This window comes from Colias eurytheme, chromosome 19, assembly GCF_061535395.1.
Source record: "Colias eurytheme isolate Ceu_HAF_F1 chromosome 19, ilColEury1 Martin Lab GWU primary, whole genome shotgun sequence".
In the NCBI taxonomy this organism is placed as follows: domain Eukaryota; kingdom Metazoa; phylum Arthropoda; class Insecta; order Lepidoptera; family Pieridae; genus Colias; species Colias eurytheme.
Genome location: NC_142998.1, coordinates 3,141,555 through 3,163,970, shown reverse-complemented (window position 1 = coordinate 3,163,970; position 22,416 = coordinate 3,141,555). Strand labels below are relative to the sequence as shown.

At 33.6% G+C, this 22,416-nt stretch overlaps 5 protein-coding genes across 7 annotated transcripts; 3 read left to right on the top strand and 2 right to left on the bottom strand.

The window, feature by feature from the left end:
* The first annotated feature begins 219 nt into the window (after window positions 1-219).
* On the top strand, window positions 220-1,747 carry LOC149900059 (V-type proton ATPase subunit D 1-like). Of its 2 annotated transcripts, none has more exons than XM_090112847.1 (5): window positions 220-486; window positions 677-915; window positions 987-1,068; window positions 1,217-1,316; window positions 1,572-1,747. In XM_090112847.1, the coding sequence occupies exons 1-5, from the start codon at window positions 220-222 to the stop codon at window positions 1,733-1,735; spliced, it is 852 nt and encodes a 283-aa protein (XP_089968973.1). In that variant the 3' UTR covers window positions 1,736-1,747. The 2 variants fall into 2 exon arrangements, with proteins under 2 accessions (XP_089968973.1, XP_089968972.1); XM_090112846.1 differs by having other exon boundaries at window positions 1,217-1,319.
* Window positions 1,748-1,845: 98 nt separating this feature from the next.
* LOC149900058 (uncharacterized) lies at window positions 1,846-2,957 on the bottom strand. The gene is made up of 4 exons (XM_090113249.1): window positions 2,614-2,957; window positions 2,361-2,530; window positions 2,024-2,104; window positions 1,846-1,948 (listed from the first exon to the last, which is right to left on the bottom strand). Exons 1-4 carry the CDS (start codon window positions 2,864-2,866, stop codon window positions 1,865-1,867), a joined length of 588 nt encoding a protein of 195 aa, XP_089969375.1. The 5' UTR covers window positions 2,867-2,957; the 3' UTR covers window positions 1,846-1,864.
* Window positions 2,958-3,183: 226 nt separating this feature from the next.
* On the top strand, window positions 3,184-4,647 carry ND-B16.6 (NADH dehydrogenase (ubiquinone) B16.6 subunit). Its single transcript, XM_090113250.1, has 3 exons — window positions 3,184-3,366; window positions 3,647-3,867; window positions 4,326-4,647. Exons 1-3 carry the CDS (start codon window positions 3,264-3,266, stop codon window positions 4,461-4,463), a joined length of 462 nt encoding a protein of 153 aa, XP_089969376.1. The 5' UTR covers window positions 3,184-3,263; the 3' UTR covers window positions 4,464-4,647.
* A 987-nt stretch (window positions 4,648-5,634) lies between these two features.
* Window positions 5,635-7,945, top strand: LOC149900056 (uncharacterized). Its single transcript, XM_090113210.1, has one exon. The coding sequence runs from the start codon at window positions 5,665-5,667 to the stop codon at window positions 6,643-6,645; it is 981 nt and encodes a 326-aa protein (XP_089969336.1). The 5' UTR covers window positions 5,635-5,664; the 3' UTR covers window positions 6,646-7,945.
* Window positions 7,946-10,893: 2,948 nt separating this feature from the next.
* Window positions 10,894-21,750, bottom strand: Hacd2 (3-hydroxyacyl-CoA dehydratase 2). Of its 2 annotated transcripts, none has more exons than XM_090113212.1 (6): window positions 21,210-21,750; window positions 18,894-19,022; window positions 16,253-16,382; window positions 14,396-14,601; window positions 13,340-13,479; window positions 10,894-11,921 (listed from the first exon to the last, which is right to left on the bottom strand). In XM_090113212.1, exons 1-6 carry the CDS (start codon window positions 21,402-21,404, stop codon window positions 11,597-11,599), a joined length of 1,125 nt encoding a protein of 374 aa, XP_089969338.1. In that variant the 5' UTR covers window positions 21,405-21,750; the 3' UTR covers window positions 10,894-11,596. The 2 variants fall into 2 exon arrangements, with proteins under 2 accessions (XP_089969338.1, XP_089969337.1); XM_090113211.1 differs by having other exon boundaries at window positions 14,396-14,622; window positions 21,210-21,749.
* Between the last annotated feature and the right edge of the window lie 666 nt (window positions 21,751-22,416).

The window sequence follows — 22,416 nt, the reverse complement described above, 5'->3', positions numbered from 1 at the left end:
GTAAAGTAGTTTGTTTGTTTTTAATGTTCTGTGGACAAAATAGTTGCGGAGACAAAGTTGCTCGTGCGCGCTAGCTCTTATAATGTTAAAGCTAGCCTGTGGATTTAGCTGATAAACTATAAAAACTATTTGAAACTATTAATGAGAGAAAATTTTGTTTGACAACGGTCATTCACGGTCAACATTTTGACAACGCAGTTTTCAAAAAATCTTAAAAAAATGAACTCTGAAAACCGTTATCCTGTAACTGCGTCCTTGTTTATGTTGCGTGAAATAAAACAACGCCAAGAAAAAGTCAATAAAGGATATCAGCTTTTAAAGAGAAAGGCTGAAGCCCTACGCTTCAAAGGGCGCCAGGCAGCCGCTGAACTAGCTACAGTCCAGGCTTTACTCGGCCATACTTTGAAAGAGGCTTACATTTCTCTTGCAGCTATAAAATTTACTAATGGCGAATCAAATGCGTTAGTTTTAGAAAATGTTGGCCAAGTAAGCTAAAATATCCTTGATTCATAAGCTTTACAGTTTAGATTTTTGATTGAGAAAGCTGTAGCTTTTTAAATAATAGGCAAATTCCTCCCAACCTTAAATAATTAACAACAAAACATCCATCGTGATCACAGATTGTGAATAGGTATTTTGTATACGTATTAGCTAATATTATTTAAACTAATAACAGGCTCAAATCCGTGTTCAACGAGTCCCTGAAAACATATCTGGGGTCCCAACCGTGTCACTTCAAGCTATTGAGGACCATACGGCAGGCGATGCCTTCCGCTACGCAGGTTTAGGTGCTGGCGGTCATCGCACGAGTGAAACGAAACGTGCTTTTCGAGAAGTCACTAAAATCCTTATAAAGTTTGCCTCCTTGAGAAACATTTGCTTACTTTTAGATGAAGCTATTCGTACTACTCTCAGGTATTAAAAAATCTGATCTATATAAAATTGCTTTCGACAAAATCCGTTTAAAATATCTATGCACGTTTCAGGAAAGTCAATGGCATAGAGAAAGTGATCTTGCCGAAATTACGCAATACTGAAAATTATATCTTAACTGAAATGGATGAAAGGGTAGGTACTTTTACTATTTCTGTTGACACTAAAATCACTGGTCACAAATATTTAAATTGTTGAGCGCTTGATAGAACGTAATTTATGATGTTTGTAGGGAAATTTATTCACAATTTTAATAAATTTATATTACATTTTGTGATCCTAGGAACGTGAAGAATACCACCGTTTGAAAATGGTGAAGGCAAAGAAAAATCTTGGACGCATATTGCCCAAGCCCGTGGAAAGGAAAGTATGCGGAGATTCCAGTGGTAAGATGGAGAACATTTTTTTTTGATCCTGTATTTTTTTTCAGGTCAAAATTCTTATTAGAATAACTACTTACCATAAATTCATACTATAAAATAGGCAATTTTTTGAATTGAAGGTTCAATCCACACTTTTTAATTTTTTTTCTATAAGTAGATTATTACCTAGTTACTTACTTATGACGCGCTCGATGAAAGATCGACGATTTTTTTATATTAACCGAATATGTTGAATATAAAATAACTGCTTCCCAGATATATCGGAGACACCTTCAGTATCGAGCAGACAGAGCGATTCACTAAAGGATCTTGTAGACGTAAATTCCAAGAGCGGCTTATCAACCACTACGGTTTCTGCCGGTGATTTCAAGCCAGTATGCTATCCTCACTACTGGGATGATGACGACTTATTGTTTTAAATAGTGTAGACTGCAAACTAGAAACTACTTGTTTGAATAATATTTAATTTATGTACAAAATTTGTTCTATGTTTGGATAAAATAAAAAACGGATTAACATTTGACACGAATTTTATTTCAAAAAACCTTCTACAAAACCCATCCATTATCCAGCCTTTCCTCCATTGGCTTGGTGAAGTACTGGCATCTACGGAATTTTTCTAATATCTCACCCTGAAAAGAATCAGTTTATTAAGTATCTTAAAATATGTTATGTTAATTAAAATAATAAATATATTTTAAACTTACTGGGCCAGTCTTTTTCACGCTTTCGCTGTAATATGTCACAGCACTAGACCCGGTTCCGTACAATGGGTATTTTAAATGCATCTAGAAAACAACAAGAGCAAACAGATATGTATATTTTCACATTATAAAAACATAATATTCCTATTTTTCAAGAAAGATATTTTGTTTTTCACGAATTAACTCAAAAACTATTTGACCTATTTTAAAAATACTGGTTAGTTTTCGCCATTAGCGACATCTATCGCGAGAAACAAGGACTACATTTTTAGTTATCCCGGGTGAAGCCGGGACGTGAATTTTTTAAAGATTAGTCTTAGTCTAGCCAAGACGTACATACATTTTTATCAGCAGTGACTTCAAGATTGCGTGGTTCAAAATTATCTTTAATGAAATTGGATTCATATTCTGTGCAATAATCGGCTACTGGTTGAGACGTTGCTAATTCTTCTATAACTTCATCTAGCATCTGCTCCCAAAAGAAGTCTTTCAACATGCGCTTTCGAATACCTATGAAATAACAACAAATCTTACATTATTAAGATACCTAAGCGTTTCATACGTTTCCCTTACCTAACAAGTTTTTTTTTTACCTTCACTATGTGGAGCTTTTTTAGGAACACCGAAGCTATTGCGCATTTCACTACCCTTAGCTGGGGCATCTCGACCGTCCTGAAGAATCCAGGGTCGGCTAAAATTTTTACCCTTTCCGTATGCTGTTGGTTCTATTGGCGCCTTTGGATGCAACTTAATTCGTTCTAAGGGTCTTAATTTTATTTCTCTCTCTTCATCTGGTGGGTCCGGTAAATTGACTTGAACTTCTTCATTTATAGTATCAGATTCCATTTTATGTACAAGTTTGATATAAATTTATTTATCAAAATTTGTTTATTCGTTGCTTAGCAAAATAGGACGGATGTTTGATTACGGTTTGAAGTTATAAGAAGACATTAAATTCAAAGAGTATATAGATATTTATTTTTGAAAGCATATTAATCTAAATAGAGAAATAGTATTACATGCTTAGCTATGTGGCTACTTTATATCAGCTAGTCTATTTTCAAGGATTATTTTGATAGATTCGGTCGAGCAAATAAACATGTATCTAGCCACTAAATCGGAGATTAAAAAGGTTTTCCTTTACTTTGTGGTATTGCTCTTGACAGGTGACTCTTGTCAATGGCCATCACAACAAATTTGACAGTTTACAGATGATTTTCTGTCGAAATTAAAAAGCCAAAAAATGGCTGAGGCTTGCCAAATAGCTCGAAAACAAGACTTGCCTCCTCCAGGGGGATATAAGTCGATTCCCTTTAAAAGAGTCCCGGCAAAATCATACTTTAGCGGTAAGTTTGACAGTCCTAACAGAAAATATTGGAGTATTATTATGTAATAATTTAGGTTATGTTTCTCTCAGATAAAATTATATTTTTTTACACTTGTCCGCTATAATATTTTCTAAATAACAGTATTAATACCAGGTTTTAAATAATTTACTTTTATAGTCTAGTGACTAGACTCTAGTCAATAATAAGGAATACAATGAAATACAAATTTGAAATAAAGTTTTCACTCCCAATCTACAGTAAAAATTATGCAAGTTAAAATTTGGCGCTACAATTTCAGGCTTGACATGGTTCGCTGGATATCTTGGTGTGACAGTAGTGTCTGCATATGCATACTATTTGAACTCCAAAAAGGTTGATAAGGACAGAATAGAGATGCGTTCTGCTAAGATGGCTATTTACCCAATGATGTTGGCAGAGAGGGACCGCGAATATCTGAAACAATTGCGCAGAAACCGCGACGCGGAGGCCGAGCTTATGCGCGATGTTCCTGGATGGGAGGTAATTACTAATAATCAATTACTAGTTTAGGTCACCGCTGACACAGACTACAAATAATATACTACATATACAACCGCTGTCTTAGAAGTAGGATAAAAAGATACCTCTGTGCTTCTAGCCTATTAACTGTATCTGTGCATCTTTCACTTAGATTATAATATGAGCCAGTAATGTGGTAGCATCTACCATCTATCTATCTATAATGAAATTGTTGTTAATTTAATATGTCTCCTAATTTGATAACCAAGAGTTTTTCTAAGAAATATTTAGATACACATCATAAATACTAGTTCCAACATTTTCTTTAAAACCACATAAACTCCCATCATATTATGATTGTTATGAAAACTAAAAAAGTTATACTAATGCAAAAAAACATTAGTACCAACTTGAATTTAATACTTATACCTCAAGTAAAATTTAACTTACCTATAATTAATTAATGTCCCCATTTTCAGGTCGGCACCTACTACGGTGAGCGAATCTACAAACTAGTGCCCCCCGATGCACTGGTCGAACCTATCTTCCATGAATTCTACGCCCACACAGAACCGTCCGCGTGGTACAAGAGAGCCGAAATGAACTTCTGGGCTTAAATATAATATGCTTGTTCTTCTGCTATTGTGTAAAAATCAACTGTGAAAGTTCGGATAACTTTTGAAGTTATAAAGATTATGTTGTGAATTGTAATAATAGATTCATGTTTGCTGTTTGTTACGTAATAGTAAGAAGTTCAGGGGTACTTATTGTAGTTGCTTGAATTAAAGGTTATATTAGGAACATTGCTTTTTATTCCATTAAAAGCCCATTATCATGTATACAGTATAACCTTTTTGCCGTGCTTTTCTGAGAATCTCCAACTATTTTGGTAAAGGAACTCATATAATACTATTGATATTATTATTGCTATACATTTGTAAATTTTAACAGATCAATTAAGACAATTTTAATTTAGTACTGCAGTTAGGCTTGTTACAATAAATAATAATGTATGTAATCACATCATCATAAAGTATTCTAGTATGTACCTACATCCAAAGGGTTTTTAAAATCATTTAATAACTGGTTTTCAATTATAGTTAAAAAATTTCTTTATCCTTAAAATATAATGTACATGTTAAAATAAAGTATAGACTATAGAGCATTCGAGGAATTGCGGATGTCGGATAATTCGGAAAATTGTGAATACCACTTCAGAGCATCGTTTTATTGTGAATATTGTGAAGGCATCGCATGAAACTAAATGGTTTTGATAATAATATTATTCATATTAATGTTTTAGTTACGTATTAATTTAACGTTATTGCATTTACCCCGTCATCTGTTTCTTACCCTAAATCCTAATGCACCTTATAAGGTGTTTATAGACTACTGTTCTGGTGCCACGCATAGGGGCTTACGCCGTGAATTGAACCTGACTGGCAAATATTATGATCGCAATAACCAGCCAGCCATCAGTGTCTTTTTGACAGTGGTGTGTGACAGTCTCGCTCTGCTTAGTTTTTCAATTTAAAAATAGTAAACTTACCTGTTAACACTTAAAAGTAAATAAAACAGTTATAAGATATACCATTAATAACGTGTAGTGCACAGTGTAGTGTTATCTTCGTGAAAAACAGTGATTATAATAAACATTAGTGCACAGCTGACGATCAGCTGATTTTACGATACCCGCAACTATTCAGTACAGCTGACCCGGTTTAACCGTTTAACGGACTTTTAAATAATTTATATTACTGCCATCTAGCGACATAAGGTTGAAATACTTTGATACAGTCGATAAGTACTAATTACATAATGGCAAACAAGTGTAATGCGTGTGGAAAGTTCTTCGCATCGGCAGATGGCGTAAAATGCAATAAGTGTAATATGTCTTATCATAAACAATGTAGCAATTGTAGCCCAGACGCCCGCGGCAATATAAAATGGATGTGTAAGACATGTAAAGCGAAAAATACTTCTAAAGCTGTCGAAATTACTCCCGCGCAGTGTCAAGATGCTGATGTATTTCTCGATGTTGTATCCCCCCATCAAAAAAGTTCCCCTTCTCTGATAGAGGAGATAAAGCTCCTTCGCACTGAGATATCGAACTTTAGATCAGACATGACGAAATTAACTGCTTTAGTTACTAACTTTGGTAGTCGATTGGACGGCATAGAGGAGCGTGTGTCACAACTGGAGAGTGGGGCCTGTGTGGCGGCTGATAATGAGCAGTTACAACAGAGTCTAGACTCGATCGACCTTTTAAAGAAACAGCTTAACGAATCTGAGCAGGAGAAGCTATTGAATGATGTAGAAATCTCGGGTGTTCAAGAAAATACAGGCGAAAATTTACTGCACATTGCAATCACGTTAGCACAAAAAATTGGCTTATGTATAGAGGAGCGTGATATTGTGAATGTCCATAGGCGTGGTGTGCGTAAACGCGTAGATACGGATGAGAGTGCGGCAAGCGATGCGACCCAATCGCGCCCTATCGTCGTGCGCCTCACGCGGCGACACCTGCGCGACGAGCTGCTGCGCGCGGCGCGCGTGCGGCGCGGCGCGGACACCGCCGGCACGGGGGTGCAGGGCGAGCCTCGCCGCTTTTATGTGAACGAACATCTCACGTACAATAACCGGAAACTGTTCTTTGCAGCGCGTGAGAAGTTAGGGCGGTCTAAGAACTGGCGTTTCGTTTGGACTCGCGCGGGTCATGTGTATGCTAGACGGGATAATAAATCTAAAGTAGTTAATATTAAGTCGGAAGACGACATAAATAAGGTTTTTTATTCATAATTTTTTCGAACTCGCAATTATCCCCAACCTATTCGAAAATGTTTATTTCATATTTATATGTACTCATTCTTGACTTTTGTTATAATATTGCAATAATTGTGAACTGTGTTATGAGTGATATACTTGGCCTTTATACACTGAAATCTTATTGCAATAATTATGTGGTTCTACTTATATGTATAAATGTCACTATGGTTTGTCGCCTAAAATGTATGTCTTATAAGAACATATTGAATAGTATATTATCTGTTATATTACTAAAAATTTTGGATTGTTTTTGTATTCTATACAAACATAAAGCATATAATTCTTATCATTTTACTCCTCCATGTATTGGGAATGAGCTTGTTTTGTATAATGTAACAATTTTATTTATTATTTCGACGTACATGTTTTTGTCGTGGCTGGATGAGATGCATTGTTTTATATTGTTTTCTGTTCATAATATATGTGAAGATGTTGTCTTGGGTGTGATAATTTATCTTACAGTTAATTTAAATTATTATTTAAGCGTTACATTCACAGAAATAGATATAGAACTTAGGCTTTATAGTGTTTATTTTGCATTTGTGCTTCCTGGAACAGTTTACAGTGTGTTTATAATTTGTTTTATACATTCAAAGATGTCTGCAAGTATCCTTATTGTACCTTCGTATGGATTTGCCTTATTGATGGTGGTGTGTATTTTTCGTGTTTCAAGCTTTTATATTATGTTTTATTTTATCTATTTTCTTCTTTGGCCAATATATTATATATATATACTTCATTTAGATTATATATTTAATGTATTTAATCATGGTTAAGTCAAATCTCGTAATTGGTTTAATAAACATATGTTCTCTTGGTACTGGTCACGAAGAACTTATTGTTGCTATGGAACACCATAACGTGGACGTACTGGGTATTAACGAAACGTGGTTAAAGGAAGGGGAGGAGGGTCGAGCGCCTAAAATCTCTGGTTATCGCCTTGTTCATAAGCCTCGACCGCCCCATGTGCGAGCTCGCGGCGGCGGTGTTGGGTTTTATGTTAAGAATAGCTTGAATGTTAAAGTGTTAAAACATCCTTGTTGTTTTAATGTTGAACAAATGTGGATAACATTCAACATAAGATGTAAAAAACTCGTAATAGGGACGGCATATCGCCCGCCATGGCTAAATATCGACACATTCGTTAATGCGGTTTATGAGTCGGTTGTAAGTTTTTCGTGGGCTGACAATATGATTGTAATGGGTGACTTTAATATTAATTTTAAAGATACAAGCACAATGGGATATCGCAAATTAACCGAATTTTTAACGATGACGAGTTTATCGCAGATCGTAAATGAACCCACCCATTTCACTAATCATAGTGAAACCATCCTTGACCTTGTGTGTACGGATATAAGTGTTAGACGGATTGCAGTCAACCATATTAATGATCTTAGTCACCACGCTTTGGTTACGTGCGAACTTCATATCGCTAAGGATAAGCCCATTCCTTTAAAAATAGAACATAGGTCAATTAAAGATATAGACATGGATTTATTTGATACCGCTATGACGAACATAAACTGGGATATTGTAATTGATCGCCAAGATATTAATAACTTCGTATTTAAATTTAATTCAACTATTCTATCAATTTTTGACTGGCTTGCTCCTTTAAAGTCTTTTTATGTAAAAAATCACAACTACCCTTGGATTACATATAATATCAAGTTATTAATGAGACGCAGGGATAGTGCTTATACTAGAGCTAAATTGTCTAAACAAGACAGTCACAAATCTTACTACTTAGAGTTAAAGAAGGTAGTTGCGGAAGCCATTGAACGTGAAAAAATGTGTTATTTTGAAACTTTCGTAAATTCAAACATGAATAATCCTCGTATGTTGTGGAATAATATAAAGAAAAATGTTAACATAAATGTAAAAAATATAATTTCGTTGCCAGATCATCTTAGACACCCAGATGATATAAATCGTCACTTTTTGGATATTCCAGGTAAATCTGGTGTGTCTAATGAGGAATTAGATTTCTTTGTAAATAACAAAAAAAACATTTCACAGTTTTCGTTTGCGACTGTCTCTAAAGACGAGGTACTTAAGCACTGTCGGTCTTTGCATTCTAATGCCATCGGGTGCGACGGAATTTCACTAGACATGCTTAAATTAACGTTACCCTATACTGCTGAAATAATTACAAGTATCATAAATACATCTATATCAACTTGCACCTTTCCTTCTATTTGGCGTAAAGCGCTCATCAAACCGTTACCCAAAATTAACAACCCAAATTGTTTTAAAGATCTCAGACCAATAAGCATTTTACCGTGTCTATCAAAGATTCTAGAGAAAGTAGTGTGTGCGCAGGTTAGGCGGTACTTGGACGAAAATGATATATTACCATTGAGGCAATCAGGCTTTAGGAAGCAAAAAAGCACTACGACAGCACTGTTGGATGTGGTAGACAATATGCTTGAGGCTCAAGATCGAGGAGAAGGAACTTTGCTGATTCTCTTGGACTACTCTAGAGCCTTTGATTGTATTAATATACAATTGCTTCTCAGCAAGCTGTCTTACTACGGCTTTGATGACAATACCTTGCAGTGGTTTAAAAGCTATCTCTCTTGTCGCTCACAAATGGTCGAAATAAAAGGGGATAATGGACAAAGGGCTTGTTCATCTGCGTGGGCGGAAGTTACTAGAGGAGTACCGCAAGGCTCCATTCTTGGCCCCCTTCTGTTCATACTGTATACGGCCGATGTGACACAATGCATAAAATATTGTAAATACCATCTCTATGCGGACGATATTCAATTATACCTTTCGTTCAAGGTCAGTGAGATGGATATTGCTCTAGAAAGGCTCCATGAAGACTTGCATCGCATATCAGTATGGTCAGAGTCGAATTGCCTTGCTCTTAATTCCAGTAAAACCAAGTATATGGTCATAGGTTCGCCTCATCAAATTGGTTCAATTGTAGCTCAAAAACCTACTATATTTCTTAAGGGAGAACCTATCGAAAGAGTAACTGAAGCGCGTAATCTCGGTGTGATATTCGATGAGGGTCTGAGATTCAACAAGCATATCTTAAACATATCAAAAAATTGTTTCTATCGGCTAAAACTGCTCTATCGTATTAGACATTCATTAAGTGTTACTGTTAGAAAATTGCTATGTGAATCACTTATTTTATCCAAATTTAATTATGCTGATACGGTAGTTGGGCCTAGATTGCTTACATCCACAAAAAAAATTGCGCAACGGGTGCAAAACGCCTGTGCCCGTTTTTGTTACGAAATACCCTACCGTGATCATGTAACACCATTTTTGTCGAATAACAATTCACTAAAAATGGAGTACCGTACCCACGTGCACCTGGCTACGCTCCTATTTAATGTTTTAAAGTACAGAGTGCCTGTGTATTTGTACGATAAACTGAAATGGCTGGCGGATCATAATACAGCCTACCAGACTCGTCACGCAGGTTCTCTATTAGAAATACCTCTTCACAGAACATCCGCATTTAGGGGGAGTTTTAGATTTCAAGCTTCAAAATGCTGGAATGACCTACCGCCGCCTATTCGTTCCCAACAAAGCGTATTCTCTTTTAAAAACAAACTGAAGTCTTATCTTCTCGACATCCAAAAGCGCAATCAGAAATTTTAACCCCATCCAATAGCCTTTTATTGATTAGTTTTTTGTTTCAAAATATGTATACACTCACTTATACAAATTTCATATATATATGTATGTATCAATATCTAAATATATTATATTAATGACTATTATTTAAATGTAAGTATATTAAATTTTATGTGCACAAATTTAAATTTAATTTAATACACAATATACGTATATTATTCATATTCATTTACTTATTATATTTATAAAGTATATATCGATTAAATTATATTTAATACAGTTTGCATACCGAACGGAAATACATCCACTGTCAATGAGACATCCAGGCGGCCACTGAAAATCAGTGATGACACACTGAGTGGTTGGCCTAATTATGGCATATGTATTTTTTTTAAGTTCCTTTTTTTTCATCTATATTGTATCTTTTTTTTTCATAATATTATGTCCATAATAAAGTTATTTCATTTCATTTCATTTCATTTCAGCCATGGTTTATTATGGTATAATATGAATTTGCCAGTCAGTTCAATTCACGGCGTAAACTGTCTGGAAAAATGAAGTCATAATACGGCCCCAGATGTATGTACAAACTATGATGTTATAGTTAAAATGAATAAAACAATCCGATTATATTCATATTACCTTTATTTCACATTTATTTCTTATAAAATTACAATAGTAACATAACCGGTAACAAAAAATAAAATATAAAAACAAAAAATTGAGACCAACAATTTTTAAATCAAACTTAAATTTTGCTTGACAGTTTATAAAAATAAAAAATAAAAAAACAATGTTTTATCTACATAATTATATATGTATAATTAATAATGTCTTTACTTTTTAAATCTAAATTGCATAATTAATGTTTAATTCTTAGTAGTGTTTTATTATAATATTGATATTCTAAAAATGATGGTAGTGTCACAAAAATAGGTTAAGATTAGATAGAGACGAGTATTTTCATATGGAAAAAACATTGAGCATGTTATATCAACATTCACAGCTTTAAGAAATTGAAATTCATTTCATCTTAAATCTACTCTTATAAACGTTTAAAATGTTTCTCTACGTTCATAACAGCTATTTTTGATGAAATTGAGCAAACATACATAATTTTCACATTCAGCAAATCAGAAACGAAATTAACATACAATTAAAACTCCTAACTTATTTTTACGACACACCGTGTATATAATAGACACCGAGACTAACACCAATTAATATTGAAATCAAATTACAATCCTACATACCAAAAAACTCCAGGGAGCACATGGCTAGTCCAAAAAAAAAATTTTGTTTTCGATTTTTATAATTTTTTCACCTACTTGCATTTCTTGATGATAATTTTCGGCTTGAGTTTGACCGTTCGTAGCTTGTGCATGTGTTTCATTACGAAAAACATTCCGGGGAAAGCCAGGATCAAAAGATATAGCCTCATGAATGAAGGCATGTGGAATGCGAAATTCCATTCATTTGGTAGGGATACTGTGAATCGGCCGGTTTCTTCGAAGTAGGGAAGGTTGCGAAGAATGACAATTGCCTCGCAGAGAATGCCTAGTGGGTATAAGGGGATCCACATGGAGTAGCGCAGCCAGGTGAGGAAATAGAAGTTCTTGTTGTACAGCTGCGCTATGTAGAACGGGTATCTGGGAAACAAAAACATTATATTCAGAACCCTAACAAATTAATGTAAGAAGTGAAACTTCTTTATGACCTTATTTTTCAAAAAATAATTTACTATATGCAACTTTACAGAAATACGTCGAATCACGCGTGGTAGGGATAAGAAAAAGATGGCGTGTAACGGAAAAATGTCACGCGTAACGAAAAAATGTTACACTAAATTTTTTTCCAACCCCGATACAGAAGTTTCACTTCAATAATACAATGAATATTTATGGCATTTGGTAGGTATAGGGAAAAATATATTTGTGGCAGAACATAGAAGGCTTATCCGACAAGCAACTTTTATTTACAGACAAGTAGGTTGATTGTTACAAATACTGGTTTATCACACCGTAACAATCTTAAAAAATCAGATGATGGCTAGTAACTAGAAACTTGCAACCAATAAAACATACATTTAAACATTTTATTGTAGACTAGCTTCCGCCCACGACTTTTGTACGTGCATCCCCGTTTTTTCCCGTTCCAGCAAGAATTTCGGGAAATCCTTTCTTAGCGGATGCCTACGTCCTAACATCTACCTGCATGCCAAATTTCAGCCTGATACGTCCAGTGGTTTGGGCTGTGCGTTGATAGATCACTATATCAGTCACCTTTGAGTTTTATATATGTCGGAGATCCCCCCCCTGATATTACCGAACGCAAGCGCATGACTCACGAAGTGCACTTGGACATGGCCGTGGTAGCGGACGGGCATTCAAGTGTTGGAGCTCGTGCCGAGCGGACTTGTCTGTTCGAGTCTATATCAGTCTCTATATTAGTTTGAGTTTAGATTCGCTATACAAAGTATTCATTTCAGTTCATTAGTGATTTCAGTTATTATTGTCAGTGTTAGATTCCGTTTATATGTCTTTTGATGCTCGAAGTTACCCAAGATGCCCAATGTAGAGGATATAACCAGCCCACATCTATACTAATATTATAAAGAGGAAAAGTTTGTATGTATGTAAGTATGTATGTATGTATGGTTTTCACGCAAAAACTACTGGACCGATTTTGATGAAATTTGGCACACATAATGTTTAGACCCTGAGAAAGAACATAGGCTACCTTTTATTGCGAAATATGTACCACGGGCGAAGCCGGGGCGGACCGCTAGTAGTTTATAAATCCAGCCGCCGCCGATAAATGTATATAGATTTAATCTTAACTAATATGCGAAAGTAATCACTCTGTCTACTTCAATTATAAATTTATCTATATATTTCATCAATTATATTATATAATATTATATATTTCATCCAAATTGGTTTAGTGGTTGATCCATGAAGAAGAAGTATCTTCTTCATGCATCAACCACTGAACCAATTTGGATGAAATTTGTTACAGAGATAGCTTGAGACCTGAGAATTTAATAATTAATAATCTCATGTTATACCTGACAACCTCAATGAGGCTCCACATAGCAAACAGGTAGAACACCACCGGTTTGGTCTGCATCCTTGGCTCTGACTCTATCATGGCGAATAGTACGAACGCCCGACCGCCTATTTGTAGGAATGCCACTAGGGGACTACCCTGGAGTGTGAAAAAATAAGTTTAACCTTTAAATAATAATTAAATAATAATATAAATCAACTTGTTAGTGATAAGACCGCCTATTGTACAATAATCCTATTTGCTGTTATTCTTTTGTATTGTTTTATTTGGTGTACAATAAAGAGTTTGTTATTATTATTTATTATGAATAAAATATAGCCTTTTATTTTGATCAACATTACAATTATATGAGATTGTAGTCAAGCGCTTAGTCCTATTCACAATAAAAAATATCCAATAAAAATAAATTTTAAGTTACTTGATTTTAATTTTTTTTACGTTTATTTTAATGATGTTAAATTACAATACCCATTTTATAGTTATTAAACGACTAACACGCATTCTTTTGTTAGTCTTAGTTGAAAGAGAAGAGCTTTAAAAGCTACCAATTGGTAAAAACATTTGGTTTCTTTAAGAGCTAGCACGCACGAGCAACTTTGTCTCCGCAACTATTTTGTCTCTCCCATCAATTGTATAGGGAGTTGCGTCGCTACGTGCGCGCCCTTTCATACTAGCCCATGGGTGGAGAGACAAAATAGTTGCGGAGACAAAGTTGCTCGTGCGCGCTAGCTCTTAAAATGACTGAACAAGTTTTGACAAAACTGTTTCTTATGCAATGGGACGTATACTTTGCTTTCATGAGGAAATTACTTATTACTGTAGAATGAATAAATTATTATTACATACATACATAGCGAATTGACAATTATTCCTGTTAAAAATTAAATATTATAAAAATTTTAATACGTAGGGCACTGAAATGCAAAAAAAAAAACACTGAAAAACAATTTTTGTACCTGAAAAAATTTTGTCAATTACACTCTACCGTACCGTACACCCCCACTTAACGATTAAATTTCTAAAAACTCTCGCAACCCCTAAAAAACCAACTCACCTTAGTATACCCGAATAGCGGATGCATAACCTCTAGGAACATCATCAGTTGTAGGAACTTCATTGCAGACCCCACGTGTTCATACGTATCCGGCACAGAGTCATACTCCAATTTCGCGTAACGCACCCCCATTACGCTTAGAACGTAAGTGAAACCGATGAATTGAAACAGGTTGTATATAATGAGGTACACCTTCTTGTAGTCTTCTGTAATTGCCGGAGTCATTTCTAAAGGATAGATAGATAATTGTGGTAGTATCGAGCCCAAGGGGTCGATAGGAATAAAAGGGGTCCGTGGTAATTTTGGGGGTTCATGAGAATTTGCACATACTCTCTTGTTATAACAAATATAATTCAGATTCTTAACTATGTACATTGTTCTGTTTATTCAACTAAGAAATATGTACAATTATTTTGAGAGATAATGGAATTATTTGGAGTAAATAAACTATGTACCTCTTACATATGTATTAAAAATAAATAAGGATTTTAAATAGCATCATTTAAAATTTTATGTCGTGTTTATTTTGTTTCCGTAAGACGACCGGTTTTATTTATTAAAAACTGGTTTAATAGATCAGTATCGCAGTAGGTATGTTAAGAACATTATGATTACTATATGATTGAAAGAGCAATAAAAGTACATATATGATTTATACTTAAATTGTTCTTATACATAGCTTAGAAAGTGTTTATATAAATAAAAAAAATATTATTTTTATAAAGTTCTCTGGGGACACTAACAGTTTTTAGGTTTAATTTATAAATATCCCGTGGACGATAAATATATGGATTTATCAAAATAAAATAATTAATTTTGATAATACCTATTACCTATTATCATGCTATAAAATTTGCTTATTAATATTATTAAACAATGTACATACATAGAATAAAACTACTGAAAGACGATTTCTTAAAAAAAATAAACATTCCTAATCCTACTTATATTAAATTAAGAATTCGTAACACCGGGAACGTTTAGAAAATATTATGTTCATATAGATGAATAAATTAATATTTTCTTTTATATTGACATTGAATCTTAGGAAAATTATAAAAATCTTGTATTCCCAAACGAAAATATCTTACTCGACACTTCCGCATTTTCACGAGATGTCTCCATATTAATAATTCTTCAATACAGAACTTCACTCAGATGTTACATAAAAATACTTAATATTTTAAATCACCGAAACTATTATCTATTATCTAATTCCACAATAATTTACTGATAAAGATACAGATAAACAGAATATTGAACCGAAATCTTGTACTGTCAGTTTTAATGACGAAATTTTTTGTGTAATAATAAAGTAAACAACACCTTTATATAATATCTCAATACCGTTTATTTATATTTTTTATAAAAATTACTAAATTAGTACATATTTTGTTTCTTTCTTCCTTATCTCAAATAATATGTATGTGAAAGGGACAAAACATTGATTAAGTTTATCGATTTATATTATTTTTTATTTTTGTAAGAGGCAAATATTATGTACCTATAATTATATTTATTTTAAATGACCTTCTGCAAGATTTTCATATGCTGGGTAAAATTGATATTTGCGCAAAGGAGAGTGTTTTCGAAAATAATTGCATTTTTATGTTTATAAAAGGCGATTTTCTGAATTATTTATTTTAGAAAAATTATGCACTACAATATGGCATAATTCTTTTATTTGGACTAGATGGCGTTGTGTCAATTGGTGTGTTGTCACAATTTTTTTTAAGAATTTTTTTTAAGAAGTAAAAAGTCGATGAAATCCCGCCTCCTGGGATTCGAACCCGCGTCTTTTTGCATTTTAATGAATCTCATTTAACTGCTACAAAACTAAATATTGAAATAACATACCTTTCCTATAACCTAGCTCCTCTTTGTGCACTTGATCGTACATCCCGGGATAGTCTTTCATCACATCGCGGGTTTCTTCCTCGCTAGGTTCCTCAAGATCGTCTTCCGTTTTCCATAGATCAAAGTTTATCTGTAAACATTAAATAGAAATATTCTGTTAGTAGTATCAAAAGAACAAGTGCCACTAAATATATGGTATTTATTTATTTATTTAATCATTTATTGTACCACACCATTTAATATTACAATGTACAGTATAATATATATATCTGTTTGGATGCGAAGTACAAAAGGTGACCTTATCGCTTAAAAGCGATTTCTTCCAGGCCACCTAAGGTAGAGGATAGATATATAATACATATAATTAATGGAACGCGGGTGGCTGAAAAAGTAAAAGAGAAAAGAAAAAAAATATATATATATTATTATGAGATAAAAATAAAATAGGAAGTAATATAATATATTACATATTATTATTATGTTATAGAGAAACCTGTATTAATCATAATAGAATACAATGGTCCGGGAGCCAGCAGCAGATTTTATGACCAAGTTCCTCTCAAGCGGTAATTAGTAAAATGCATCAAAGTATAGTATTATAAAGCCTCGTGAACGTCAGCTGGCGCTCGGTTGGGGGGGTGAGCGGTTGTAGCCTCCCACGCACATAGGAAAAAAAATACATTCATTCATTCATTTCCTCTCAGCTAAAAATTTCTATACTCTCATGCGTCTGACGAATTATCTCTTGAGAGGAAATAGTTAACCAAATTTGCACCTGGCTCCCTAACCACAATAAAGTAACTATAATATAAATAAATAAAATATTTAATAAAATATATAATAAATAAATAAAGTATATAAATATAAATAAATAAAATAAATAGTTACAGTTAATATCCAGGAAATGCTATATTTAAAAAATGCTGGTGTAAAAGATTTTTAAAGGACTTAAGAGAGGAAGCCCGTCTTACAGCTAATGGCAAAGAATTCCAAAGTCTGACAGCGGTTACAGCAAAGGAATTTCCGAAGTAATTAGTTTGGTGGGAAGGAAAACTAAGGATTAGGTTATCAACAGAGCGAAGGGAGTAACTATCAGAATCAAGGAATTTGAACTGGGATTTTAAATAGGAAGGATATTTGGGATCGAAAAGGATAGAAAAAAGAAGCTTCAACGTATTTGCATTCCGGCGAAGTCTTATAGGAAGCCACTTGAGTTTTTTTCGAAATTGGGAAACGTGGTCGTATTTACGAAGACCGTAAACAAAACGTACACAGAAATTTTGGAGACGCTCAAGTGTATCTAATTGGTCTTCATTTAGATCAGTGGTACAAGCGTCAGCATAATCAAGGAGTGGGAGAAGAAGGGACTTAGCTAGCATAATTTTGGTGGAAATCGGTAAGAAATAACGTAAACGACGCAAAGAACTAAAAGCAGCGTAAAGTTTTCGGCTAGTTTCTTTCAGGTGATATGACCAAGACAAATTTGAGTCAAGAAGTATCCCCAGGTTCTTAACGTTATCTCTATATTCAATTATTGTGCCGCCAATATTTACTTTAGGGAGGTATTCCCAGTCAATGCGCGATATAAAATAAGAGCTACCAATAATTATTACCTGACTTTTAGCAGGATTGATATTTAGACCAAAACTATGGCTCCAATCCGAAATTTTTTGCAAATCGGTATTAGTAGTCTTGATAGCATCAGGTAAATTCTCAAGGGATGACTGGGTATATATCTGGAGATCGTCGGCATACATGTGATAGAGAGAAGACAAATTTTTTGTTATAGAATTAATGAATACAGAAAAAAGGAGAGGGGACAAAACGCCACCTTGCGGGACACCGGAAGTAACGGCACACCAGGAAGATTTCTTCTCCTCCAGTAAAATATGTTGCCGGCGTCCATGCAAGTAACTTTGAAACCAATCAACTACTGTAGGAGATACGTTAAGAGAATGAAGCAGTTGTAGTAGTATGTCAAAATCGACGGTGTTGAAGGCGTTACTGAAATCTAGGAGAGTAAGAACAGTCAACTGCTTCTTGTCCATTCCGTTCCGTATATCATCCGTGACTTTAACGAGTGCGGTAGTCGTACTATGACCTGGACGGAAACCGGATTGCATGGGACTGAGGATATTATGGTAATCCATACTAATATTATAAATGCGAAAGTAACTCTGTCTGTCTGTCTGTTACTCAATCACACCTAAACTACTGAACCAATTTGCATGAAATTTGGTATGGAGATATTTTGATACCCGAGAAAGGACATAGGCTACCTTTTATAGCGAAATATGTACCACGGGCGAAGCCGGGGCGGACCTCTAGTTTATTATATAAAAAAAAACATCCCAAACATTAATCTTTCCTGCCTGTTGTCTGAATGGTCTGTAATTTTCGAAAGCTAAAAGTTGTGTGGATTTTCAATGGTACATAGGTATGTTTACTTACTACAGTCATCACGTTTTTAAAACAAATTCTTCCACAATGTCTGTCTGTTTGCGATAAACTCAAAAACTACTGTACCGATTTTCATTCTGTTTTCATCAATGGATAGCATGATGCTCGAAAAAAGTTTTAGTGCATACAATGCGGCAGAAGCCGCGAGCGGAACGCTAGTTAACTAGTTTACAACATTTACCTTTAGCCATGCGGGTTTCTGTGGTTGTGCAGTGAGTCTTGGCCACCAGCCCTGCTCCTCCTTTTGGAGTAACACTTCGATTCTGTTTTCATACACTTTGACCGTTGTGTTTTGTTCACCATCTTTATCCTATGACAAAGAAAATATAAATAAATTACAATGTAAATTACAATATAAATAAATTACAATGTATGCCTTACAATATATGGAAGAGATCACTCTTTAGTGATAAGGCCGCCCTCTGTGCTAGTTTAGCTATAAGTTTTCGTTTTAAGTAATTTGTATTATTAACTAGCATAGTAAAGTGTTATAAATAAATAAATAAATGTATATGTTGCCTTTTCATCATTTTTATAAACCCTATTGTGTATAAAGATAAAAACAGTTTTATTAACTTTTTCTGCTTTATCTATCAATTGAATGTCTTAAAAGAATGCTTTTAGTATATTTTTGTATGAATGTGATCTTAACATACTATCTATACTAATATTATAAAGCTGGAGGGTTTGTTTGTTTTATTGAACACGCTAATCTCAGGAATTACGGTCCAATTTGAAAAAAATCATTTGGTGTTAGATAGCCTATTTATCGAGGAAGGCTATTGTTATAAGACCAACAGGAGTAGAGCCACCTGGGTGAAACCGCGGGGCGCAGTTAGTTGTTATATAAAGTATGAAAATCCAAGCATGACATTTTGGATCCAATGATTCATAAGAAACTTTTACATATAGAATAAATTATAAAGACTAATTAAAAAGAAATTCTTACTAATGTATTTTTACACATTATTCTTTATTTATACATAATTTGTTGTAAGTATTTAACAGCGATTTGCTAAACATTTACATATATTATAAAAATTTGTTATACAGTAATAAATTATTTGAATTTTGAATTTTTGAAAAAACATTGTTCCACCAGAAAAACTCGTATCAATTAGGGGTATAAAAAATGGTTTACAACATATTCTAAGACCTACCAAAAATGCATAAATCTATACCAATAATAAAATTGAAGGGTCTATTTTTAATATTAAAATTACCAATTTTTACTAAATGCATACGGATTTATACACCGTTTATATACCTTGAAGAAGTAATATTTTTTAAATTTTTGTCTGTTTGTTCTGGCTAATCTCAGGAATGGCTAGACTGATTTTAACGGGACTTTCACTGACACATAGTTGTTGACTTGTTATTATCAGGAGTAACTTAAGCTGGTTTTTATACTAATAATGTATGAATCTTAATTTAATTTAATTGTAATTTTATGTGTAATTGTTGTTGTAATTGTTTATTAATGTATTTTGTGGGTAATTTTGTAATTGTCTATTAATGTATTTTATAACTTGACTGTATTAATTTGTAAATTTTTGCACGCCATTTAAAATGGCAGTATATGCGATAAAAATTTTTTGTGTAACACCCTTATGAACCATATACGAGCAAATAAATATATTTGAATTTGAATTTGAATTTGAATAATTCTAATGTTCCTGTCATGTGAATCACAGGAACTTTAGAATTAAAAGGATAAACACATTCACACACGCAGGTGAAACCACAGGGTGCAGCTAGTATTTTGTTAAATTGGTTAGGAGGAGTACGGAGTTTACGTTTACGAGATTTATACACATCAATGTATATCTTCATAAATAATTTATTCTGACATAACCAAATACAAATCAACAATGCAAATGATATGAGAAACCATAAATAATATGTAAAATAAGATGTAAATGAAGTATTTTTGTATTAAACAAACAGACAATGCATAATTATTCTATTAACCTTTGCCCTAACACATTAATAATACTATTTTTGGATAAAATTTAAATATGAAGAAGATAATCTTATCTTTGCTTTCATTATTTAATGATGGTGCAAAAAATATACTTATACAGTAGTACATATTAAAAAAAACATTTTATAATTAATAATAATGTGAAAAGTTCAAATAATTATTGATTTGAGAATATAGCACCTTGACACCATATAAATATAATATAAAAGTTCAATTACCTACCAGTTGTTGATGCAATGATATTGAAATATTATAAAATAAATACTCACAAACAGTCACAAATCAAGTCATGATAAATTAACACTGGCTTTTCTGACTTGGACCCACTTTAGCAGTAAATATACATTTTATGGTGATACATATTCAAAGAATATCTGTACACACAACACTTTTTATTTTATATAATTAATTCTTATCTTGGTAAAATTCAGTTATTTCAGACACAAGTACAGATTTCAGTATTTAAAATTTCCATTTTTTGAAAACATTCTTTAATAATTTTTTTAAACTTACCGGTTTAATTGGGGAATACAGATCCAAACTGAATTCGTATTTGCATATCCCGTGCGCACCGACCCCTTGAGCTGCGAGCCTTATTTTGTTGTCAATCACTTCTACATCGGGATCTTCGGCATTCCGCAAATCAATTTTTAGTGAAACTTGTTTTGGTGTTTGAGCCCAATAAACAAATGGACTTGGGACTACCATTTTTATTTATTATTTTTATTTTATGTTGTTTATTGACTGTTCAACGCAACGGTGAGAACTTTCTTTTCAAGTGAGATGTTCGCACTCAATTCATAATTTTACATCGCAGTAGTTATTTATTTTCGTCTACTACTACAGCTACCCTTCCAATCACGAAATTCACGGACACGTGCTATTATACTATAGCATACATTTAAAATTGAAAATACAGTAATGATTATTTTATTAAACTGATTACTGAAAACACAACTGAAAACTCCATAAAATTTACTTGACACTTCAAGGTTCAATAATGTCATATTTTGTCAATATCAATAAATCAATGTGGATGTCATCTGTCACTATCCTTGGAGCCGCCGCACCGTGGAGAACCACTGCGATATATTATATAAGTTACTCTATGAACCACTGGAGAACCGTCTATTGGTAGGAAAATCATATAGAGCTATATATAAAAAGAATATAGGAATTCACAATATTATATTTCGTTGATAGAGTATGAGAATAAATAATATAATACATATATTGAATTATGATTATGAATTTACGTTAGGGTCGTTCTTTTTTAAAGTGCCCTATTCCTAAAATAAAAATATGCGGTATACTCAGCAGGGATGAGGGACATCAGTAAACATAAAAATATATATCCGAACCGCGAGGGACTGGAACATGCTTCCTGAGTCTGTGTTCCCCGACGAGTACAATATGGGGGTCTTCAAGCGTAGAGTGAACAGGTACCTTCTAGGGAAGCGCGTTCCATCTTAGACCACATCTCAGCTTAACATCAGGCGAGATTGTGGTCAAGCGCTTCCCTATTACCTATAAAAATAAAAAAAAATATCTGCAAGCAATAGATGGGCAAAATAATCCACCACTGCACAGGTACAGCTTAATCGTCGGAGAAAATTACAATTTCACACATAAGTACAATTTTTTACATAATTTATTTTAATATTATACGTACCGGAACTTTCGATGCTTTGTCTTTTCAGAAATCCATCAATAGCGATTT

Coding starts and splice junctions, on each gene's coding strand:
- LOC149900059 (XM_090112846.1), top strand. CDS start 220: ATGAACTCTGAAAACCGTTATCCTGTAACTGCGTCCTTGTTTATGTTG. Junction 916..986: donor GCTATTCGTACTACTCTCAG/GTATTAAAAAAT, acceptor TGCACGTTTCAG/GAAAGTCAATGGCATAGAGA. Junction 1,069..1,216: donor TAACTGAAATGGATGAAAGG/GTAGGTACTTTT, acceptor TTGTGATCCTAG/GAACGTGAAGAATACCACCG.
- LOC149900058 (XM_090113249.1), bottom strand. CDS start 2,866: ATGGAATCTGATACTATAAATGAAGAAGTTCAAGTCAATTTACCGGAC. Junction 2,531..2,613: donor AAAAGCTCCACATAGTGAAG/GTAAAAAAAAAA, acceptor GTTATTTCATAG/GTATTCGAAAGCGCATGTTG. Junction 1,949..2,023: donor GCGTGAAAAAGACTGGCCCA/GTAAGTTTAAAA, acceptor GATTCTTTTCAG/GGTGAGATATTAGAAAAATT.
- ND-B16.6 (XM_090113250.1), top strand. CDS start 3,264: ATGGCTGAGGCTTGCCAAATAGCTCGAAAACAAGACTTGCCTCCTCCA. Junction 3,367..3,646: donor GGCAAAATCATACTTTAGCG/GTAAGTTTGACA, acceptor CTACAATTTCAG/GCTTGACATGGTTCGCTGGA. Junction 3,868..4,325: donor GCGATGTTCCTGGATGGGAG/GTAATTACTAAT, acceptor CCCCATTTTCAG/GTCGGCACCTACTACGGTGA.
- LOC149900056 (XM_090113210.1), top strand. CDS start 5,665: ATGGCAAACAAGTGTAATGCGTGTGGAAAGTTCTTCGCATCGGCAGAT.
- Hacd2 (XM_090113211.1), bottom strand. CDS start 21,404: ATGGTAGTCCCAAGTCCATTTGTTTATTGGGCTCAAACACCAAAACAA. Junction 16,383..18,893: donor AGAAACCCGCATGGCTAAAG/GTAAATGTTGTA, acceptor TAATGTTTACAG/ATAAACTTTGATCTATGGAA. Junction 11,922..13,339: donor AGCCTCATTGAGGTTGTCAG/GTATAACATGAG, acceptor TTTGTTTCCCAG/ATACCCGTTCTACATAGCGC.